Raw genomic sequence first — 9043 nt, forward strand, 5'->3', positions numbered from 1 at the left:
ACTGTTGACACCAACACGCGTTATTTATTCCCAGCCCTTCAGACTCAGCCCCCACCACGAGCCCGTCCCCTCAGCGAGCCCCGCCCACACCGGCCCGGCCCGGCCACTGCGCACGCGCACTGCCCCTTGCCCGCCTGCGCCGCGTTCTGCCATTGGGGGCACTGGCGGCCCGAACCATTCCTCACTACTTTGAGGGGAGAACTGGGAAAATGTGTTTCCGACGAGCAGTCTTCTTGGGTCCACTGAGCCTCTCTTTTATCAAAATAATATTTCAGTCTGAGCAAACTATAATCGTTTGTTTTGGTTTTTTTAACTGGAAAGCAAAAACTTACAAAGTGGGCTGGACTGGCCGCGTCTCTCCTTCCCCCCGTTGGTCACTGGTCTACCCCAAGATGGCGGGCACAACCCGGGGTCACTGACGCCCGGCCCGCGTGGGAGCGAGTGGGGCTCGGGACACCGGGAGCGGCCGGGGACAGCGCCATGGTGAGTGTGCCGTGCTCTGTGCCTGGGATTCCAGGGGAGCAGGGCAGCTTAGAGCAATAGAGCCGTCCCCAGGTTGTCTGTATCGGCTGTAACGCGTTTTGTTAGGCGAGTAAAGCCGGAAACCTTGCTGGAAGTGTTTTTCCAGGTCAGATGTGGTAACTCGCAGGAGAGGCTTTCAGCCAGTTGAGAATACTTGGTGGGTTGATCCAGGACGCGTTTCGGTGTGTGTTTCGGTGTTAGAGCTGTGCCTGGGTGCTGCCGCTGGTCCTCATGGCTGATATGGAATTCTGCTGTAGGAACAGTGGAATTCTGGTGTGAATTTCCTTATGTCAGTTTCCCGTGTTTCTTGGATGAAGTGTGTTGCGGAATTCCTTTCTAGGGCTGTGTGTTGAGCTGTATGTGCTATTTATCAGATGTTTACTTTTCGATGTATTGCCATTTTGCAGCTGAATAAGCTGCGTTTGCTGCTAGAACATATAAAATGTCCATGGTGCGTGTGGGGAGATGAGTTAAGCTCCCACGGGTCCCTTTATGCTTTGTCTCCAAGCATATAAGGCATTGCCTTAAAACTAATGCAGCAGCACAGTACAGAGAAAAGGTTCTCTTTCGGTGGATTTAATTTTTTTTTTAATATTTCATTTTTTGTTAACAGTTAACCAAATTTCCTTTTGCAGCCTCACAAGAAGAAAAAGCCCTTCATAGAGAAGAAGAAAGCAGTAACATTCCACTTAGTGCACCGAAGTCAGAGGGATCCTCTTGCTGCTGATGATACTGCACCCCAGAGAGTTCTGCTGCCCACACAGAAAGTAAATACTCACTTTTAATACTGAGGTTCATTCAGATAAGAAACAACATGGAGAAAAAAAGTTGGTATGCAATTATACAGTTTGAAAACATAGGCTGAGAGAAGGTAATTTTCAGTTCAGTTTATTTTTAAAAAAGGAATGTTGTAGGGAATTTCATAGTTGAAGGATGACTTAACTAGCATTAGAGGTGTAAATGTATTTGAAAAACAACAACAAAACAAGACTTGTCTCACTGTAATAAAACAGGCATTGTTGGTTATGTTGCTGATGGAAAGGTCCTGCTCAGACAGCATGCAGACATGGAAGCAGCTGATTACAACATTCTAATTAGCTGTGAATTAGGGTAAGGAGTGGAGAGAGGACTACAAGGACTTCAGCATTCTGACACTCTCAGTAGATGTGTTGCTTTTCTTTTTGCTAGTAAGTTTTAAACGGACTTGAGTAACTAAATGTATTCCTTTTGATTATTTTCTTCTCCCCCTGCTTCCTAGGGGCATGAGGAGCAAAGAAGGGAAGAGCAGCGCAAGTATGGTGTCTTCTTTGATGATGACTATGACTATTTGCAGCACCTCAAAGAAGCCTCTGGTCCCTCTGAGCTTGTCCCATCTGTGCGTGGACAGCAAAGCAGAATTGTCATCACAAATGAGGGGCACATAGAAGATGAAATTCAGAGAATTTCAGTAAGTAGTGGTATTTTTGCTAATGGTATTTCTGTTCTTTGGAGCATTAACATCCTCTAGACACATTAATTGTGTGTGTATATATATATATTTATAAGGATCCTTTTGACCCACAGCCAGAGTTTACTGATTAACATTATTTTGCTAGCACAGCGTTAAAATATTTCAGGTACCCATGACAAACTTTTCTCTACAGAGATGGCTTGCAAAGGTGTTTGTTTGAACAAGTTGTGTGCTTTTCTGGGGTGAGCATTTGTTTTTAAGTTTTTTTAGGAGTTTTGAATGCTCTGGGAGTTATGAATATGCCAGGTTGTATTATCAGCACACCATGTTTTTAAAGGGGAATGAAATGGAAACCAGAATAAAAACAGAATAAAAACAGAATAAAAACAATCTTTTCAATTGCTGGCATAACTTGTAGGAGTTCATGATGCTGGATCACATTGGAATGGAAAAGCAGTAAATGCTTTGAAGCAATGAAGTATGCCATTGCCAGTCACAGCTGAGGGTGTTTGATTCAACCAAATGCTGTAATTTTAGTCAAAACCAATAGTCTTAGACAGAAGTACCTTTCAGGTACAGCTTGGTGATATTACATAAGATTTAAAGTTAGGGTAGATATGCATGTTGTGAAGCTTTTAACAAACCTTTCAGTAAAGGGCTGATTTCAAACATGTGTTAGTGTTCTCAAAACAAGCAAAAAAAAATTTAAAACTTTTAGTGTGCCTGCTGTAAAACCATTCTCTAAAAAGCTTCAGAGATGTAAAAAATGCTGTCTCTGTACCTGGAGAATATTGACATGAGAATTGATGCTTCTAGCACTTTATGTAGGTATCATTACATAACTCTGAAAATTTGCTGTGTAGCACAAATAATGTATAAGGTTTTTTTACAATAGATATATCTATTATATATATATATAGTAAATATAATTATATGATTATAATAGATAACATAAGTGCTTGTTGTAACATTTAAGTAGTACTCACAGAGTTTCTTTTGGTTACAGGAGTGTCTGCATGATTTCATTAATGTGAGCTCAAACATGAAACTAAGAACAAATACATTGTGATGATGTTCTTCTGTTTCTTTTTCTAAGGCTCCAACCATTAAGTTGCCTTCCTCGGTATTTGCCACAGAGTTTGAAGAGGATGTGGGCTTGTTAAATAAAGCTGCTCCTGTTTCAGGTATTTTTCACCTTTCTGTGATGTGAGTTGCTGTCTAGGAAGTAAATGGTAATTAAGGCTTCTGTTGTGATGTCATATGTGTTTTTTTGGCTCAGAACAGGCTCAGTAGCAGACATAGGAATGATCTGTGAGAGACTCATGTTTCAATTTGAGACTTCTGTGATTGACTAGTAAAAGTTCTTTTGCTTTGTTTGGAGAGGATGAATCCATGAGCTCTTACTATTGTGTAGCAAACACAAACTAATAACAGGAGAAGACTATAGATAATACTATTAATTTATTATTCTGTCTGTTTGAATCTGAGTCTGAAACTGGATTTTTACTCAATTTCTTTTCAAATGCTGAGCAGTGTTTACATTCCTTCATTAGTGTTATTTCAGTTTTAGGGACTGTGAGTAGGTTTTTGTTATGTATCCATGTTTACACTGGACATTGACTCCACAGCTATCTCCATATTTCATAACAGTAAGGAATTGTAGCAGTTCTCTCTGTCCTGGGAGAAGGATGCTAAAGAGAATTCTGTTAATTGCAGCAGAGAAACACTTTCTAACCTTCTGTAATGTAGAGAATTTTAGGGTTGGAGCTAATGCTGGTAGCTGATCATGTGGTGCTTTAACCTGGGTGTTTTTTCTTTTACAATGTTCTATATTAAAATACATTTATGGGAGTTTAAGACCTCTGGGAAACGTGTGATAAAAAATTGACAAGAGATTGGTGACATGCCCAGGCTTTTATCGAATCTACAATTATTCTTGAGGAATTTTGTGATTCTTTGGTTTAAGCTTTCCTTACGGCAGATTAACAGTCCAGCTGGATGTTTTTTTATGCAGGAAAGTAGCTTTGTAATGTCAGAGAAATGTAAATATTTATGTTTTGTCTTTTCAACCTTCTAGGACCACGGCTAGATTTTGACCCAGATATTGTTGCAGCCCTTGATGATGATTTTGACTTTGACAATCCAGAAAATATCCTGGAAGATGATTTTGTTCTACAAGCAAATAAACCACAGAAGCGGTAGGTAAAGCTTTGTTGAAATGTTTGTCATATGTAAATAGGAGAAATGCTATTTGCTATTGCATGTGGAGGTGTAGGAAGCCACAATGGTTTCAGATTTCAAACTGAATACTTTAATGTGTTGAAAAAAGTATTACCTTGTGTTATTTGGATGGTAGCTTGCAAAATCAAATTTCTGATGTTATCCAAGAGGTGCATTTATTACTTTGAGCTCATGGATTATATGCAATGTTTGGAATAATAGTGTTCTTGAACTGTTTAAAACATTGTCATGTATTACATGTAAAATACATCAGTAATAGTATTGATGAAGGCTAATGGGTGTTTCTGAAACCTTTGCAAATGCTTTGTGTAATACCCCACTGCATTTTATCTACTTAGATTTTGGTGTCATTCTCATAATTTCATGAACAGTAAGAAATTTTGCTTGTTTTAATAGTCAAGAATACAGCAATATTTTTCTGCTTTGACATGTATAGTTGAATATAAAAATAACTTCAGCCTCAGTGCACAGATGCATGATCCAGCCAGCAATGCTTTCAGCTCTCAGACAAAAGTCTCACTCAAGATTTAAATCTGTTATTGCCAAATTGTTTCAGATAACCCATCATAGGTCAGAGCTATGTAAAGGTCCATGTATCATTCTAAAACTATTTTATACTTCTGTTCAGGGGACCAGATGCTGGGGATGAAGATGAATGGGAAGATATGGAAGATGATAGTGATGAAAATGATAGCTGCAGTACTGATAAAGACTATGATTCAGAAGGTCCTTTGTCAGATGATGAGGTTAATGGGCAGACAAAAGAATTCCTTTTTATGCAGGAAGAAACCAAGAGTCGCTTCACGGAATATTCTATGTCATCTTCAGTAATAAGACGGAATGAACAGTTAACCCTGTTAGATGACAGATTTGAGAAGGTGAGGCAGCTCAAGAGTGTAACCATGAAGAGTGTTAAATGCTTCTTTGTCTATTGATTCATTTCATCAGGCAGTGTCCTGTATACCTGGGCAGATTTTACTGCTTTTAGTAGTCAGTGCATCAAGCCACTGCTCTTTGCATGTATTCTGTGTTTAATACTGGGTACATTTAGAGGATTGTGTCACCTGGATTATAGTGTTAATTGTTGTTGAAAGGCCTAGCATTGATGGAGGTAAACAAAATTACTCCAATGACTATATGAGCATTCATAATTAGTGTTACACATTTGTGTGAGAGGCTCAGTTCAACACAGCAAACAATTTACTGGTCCCTGGTAAAGTATTAATTCATGAACTGATGTCAGAGCAGTGGAAATAGGGTGTAACTTTTGTTCTGAGCAGTGGCAGGCTTCTTAAGGCAGAGATTGAAATAATGTATCAGAATAAAAAACGTTTTCTAGGAGCTGATTTATATATTATTGTAAGATAACTTTGTGAGTCCTATGCCGAAAGAATACTGACAGTAAGGAGGAAATCCTACTTCAGATGTTTGGCAGTTGTTCAGCAAATGAGAAGGGAGAGGAAAAAGAGGCAAATAAAAATAGATGTGTGACTCTTCTTTAAGCTATCAAGAAGTTGCATGACAAAAGTGGTCTAATTACAGATATCCACTTCTTTATTCTAGTTTTATGAACAATTTGATGAAGATGAGATTGGAGCCTTAGATAACGTGGAGTTAGAGGGCTACATTAACACAGACAATGCTCGGCTGCAGGAAGTCCTGGATGATTACTACAAAGAGAAAGCAAAGAAGTGTGTATTCCCAGAAGTACTGCTTCACATAAGTAGTTCTGTAATCCTCTGTTTATATTGAAATTTTGGGTGTGTTGTTTCAAGTTCACGTACTCAAAGATTGCATCCCACAATAAAAACAGCTGCATATGAGTATTATCCATTTGTAGGATAAAATTAAGTGGAGGAATTTTGTTGGCTTGAGGAGGTTATGTTCCTTTTGTATAATTGTCTTGAACTTTATGTAGGCAGTATCTATTAGAGACATTCATTCTCTTTAAAAAATAGAAATACTTCTTTTGTTGATTTTATCTTTGTCCTAATGTTTTTAGTTTATTTTGAGGAGGCTTACTTAAGGAAACTTCATTTTTGCTCCAAATTTCCTTGGAAATAGCTTTCTTGGGTCTGGGGCTTTACTTAAGGGTGTCTGGGCTTGCAAAATTATACATTTTCAAGAAGACATAAATCATATATTTTTCTCCTTTGAACTTTTTCAAAGTTGTGTGAAATTGGATGCTCTTGAACCCAATGAAGATTTGGACTCTCCTGCAAATGAAGAAAGTGAGGAAGAAAAGGAAGAGATAGTAACTGTAGTTATTGAGGAGCCAAAAGAAAAGTGGGATTGTGAATCCATTTTGAGTAAGTATTTTGGAGTTTGCTTATTTGTTGTTAAGATTTCAAAGTAAATAATAGATGATTTCAAAACTTTTCTGATAGTGCTTCTGTTAGAATGGTTTATTCTCTAAGGACAACAGGAGGAATTTCCAAAACCTAAGTAGCAGTACAATTCATAATTTCTATTCGCAAGCCTTTCTTGACTACTTTCTTTTTTTTTTTTTCTCTTTTTTTTGTGACTTAGGTACCTATTCAAACCTATATAATCACCCAACACTTATTAAGGAACCATCAAAGGTAAAATTACTAAACTTATTCTGATGAATAACACTGGACAAACTTGAGATAAATGTGTTTGTTTTCTCAATGGGTATCTCCTTCAAAAGACAGGGAGCAGAAATGAAGGTTGTGGTGGGCTTTGGTATTATTTCTTCACTAAAGAAGAGTTTGGATATATTTTTTCTTATTAGAAGGAAAACTGAGTCAGTTCAAAGTTTCTGTAACAGCTAGGCAGAAACAGAGCACTGAATTTTCTTTGTTGTTATCTCTGAGACACCTTTGTGTAATCTCTGTCTCACAGCCACATATTTGTACAGGTTTATTTTCCTATGGTCTGAAACAATTTATCCTGGTTCTTTGGTCTTCCATATGTTTCCCATCATTAGAACACAGCTTGATATCCCCAAATTTGAAATGAAACCTTTTTCTTGCAAGCTTATAAAGGAATATTAAGTAACTACTTAAGTTCTTTATTTTTTCAGTAATATTTAAACAAAAGGGGAAAATGTTTTTCTTATTCTGGAAGACCAGATTTTGTCACAGATGTTTTGATTTCTTACTTTGGGATTAATGTGTGTTTTTGTGAGGGAGTTAAATAGTATGAGGAGACTTAACATTTATTACTGTTAAATCTGGATCTGAAGATTTAACATTAAGGCAGTGCCATGTGCACTTCTTGGAGAGAAAGCCTAGGGGCCGCTAATTCATACGCACTCTCTATTTTAGCCTAAGCCAATAAAAATTTCTCAGAAGACTGGAATTCCCCTACACGTCTTGCCTCAGAAAGGTCTCACTGCTAAGCAGGTGGAGCGCATGCAGATGATAAATGGCAGTGACCTGCCAAGAGCATCAACACAGCCTCGTTCCAAAGCTGAGAGCAAAGAGGATCGCAAAGCCAGAAAACAGGCAATAAAAGAGGAGCGAAAGGTATGTCTGGCTGCAAAGAAAACCCTGCCAAGCATTTTATGTTACCTGAATTCTGCCTTAGGAACTTGTTTAAAACTCACTTCTCGTGTCTGAAGGTCATGGGAAAAACTTGCTGGTCTCAAAGGACTAATTATTGCTTCTTAAAAAAAATAAAATCTACTGGGAAGAAACATCATACTTTTTGTCTTACTGGTTTCCAGTCTCAAAACTTGGGATCTGTTACTGTGGCCACTACTGCAGATACAACTTGTGAAAGAACATCGCATTTCCTTACAATCTAGAGTAGCAAAGGAAATAGTTACAATGTCTCAGATCACACTGAGTGAGGAGTATCTGAAAGAAATGTGGAAAATCCTAATTGGCCACAATGAAATCCTAGCTGTCTTATTTAGGAACAGAAATTGCCGGTGTATTAGAAGCTTCAACTAACCAAAGATGTTTATCCTGTTGGTACACATATTTAACTACTAATAATTAGTGTAATAAATAATACTGTTGTTCAGATTGCTCTTGTTTTCATGATTTACAGGAGTTAATTGGAATGGTTTAATTTTGCATGCTAATTCCTATTTTGTAAATTTCTCATTATTCCTATGTGCAGGAACGCAGAATGGAAAAGAAAGCCAACAAGCTGGCCTTCAAACAGGAGAAAACAAGACAAGAGAAAGAGTTGCTCAATCTGAAACAAAACGTGCAAGGTCTGAAGCTGTCCTGATGAAACTGAAAAACTTCCTGTGGAAACATCCCTAATTTTTCATTTGTATTGAGAAGGGAACTGCTAATTCACATCTTTGCCAGTCCTGCTCAAAGGAGGTTGTTCAAACCTCACTGTAACAAGACCCAGTAACTTGTCATTTTTTCTGAAATAGAATTCTATATAAATAATGTATTGGTGATGTCTGTTCTGTCATGAGTGACATGGCAATTGCTGCCAAGTTTCATTACAGTAGAAATGTATTAAAATTACAAATATTTTTCTTACAAGTTATCACTGAACAGAGTTATATATATATTTGTTGAATGTATTCAACAAATCAGCAGAATCCTACAGATATGATCTGATTAGATTCTTTTATTAAATTATTTCCATTTAAAAAGCAGTATTTTCATTTACGTCTTCTCTCTTTTATACTGATGGTTGAATATATTTCCTTGCTGTGATACAGTTTGGTTAGTCAAGGAGTTTACTCCCACTCCTCCTTGGTTCTTTTTTTTGGGTAGGTTATTTATTGTTTTGGTACTATGATGGAAGCCTTTTGTAAACAAAGGTGTCTGAAAAGCTGTTGTGTAGTTAGACATCCCTGTTACCTAATATGAGTTTTACATTTCCTGGCAAATA

At 37.6% G+C, this 9043-nt stretch overlaps 1 protein-coding gene across 1 annotated transcript; it reads left to right on the plus strand.

Annotated features, from left to right (window-relative positions):
- The first annotated feature begins 358 nt into the window (after positions 1-358).
- LTV1 (LTV1 ribosome biogenesis factor) lies at positions 359-8685 on the plus strand. The gene is made up of 11 exons (XM_083857784.1): positions 359-483; positions 1158-1289; positions 1781-1969; positions 3069-3156; positions 4050-4170; positions 4842-5091; positions 5777-5904; positions 6383-6522; positions 6743-6795; positions 7504-7704; positions 8306-8685. The coding sequence occupies exons 1-11, from the start codon at positions 481-483 to the stop codon at positions 8417-8419; spliced, it is 1419 nt and encodes a 472-aa protein (XP_083713910.1). The 5' UTR covers positions 359-480; the 3' UTR covers positions 8420-8685.
- The last annotated feature ends 358 nt before the right edge of the window (positions 8686-9043 follow it).

This window comes from Zosterops lateralis (genome assembly GCF_965231275.1).
Source record: "Zosterops lateralis genome assembly, chromosome: 3".
Lineage (NCBI taxonomy): Eukaryota > Metazoa > Chordata > Aves > Passeriformes > Zosteropidae > Zosterops > Zosterops lateralis.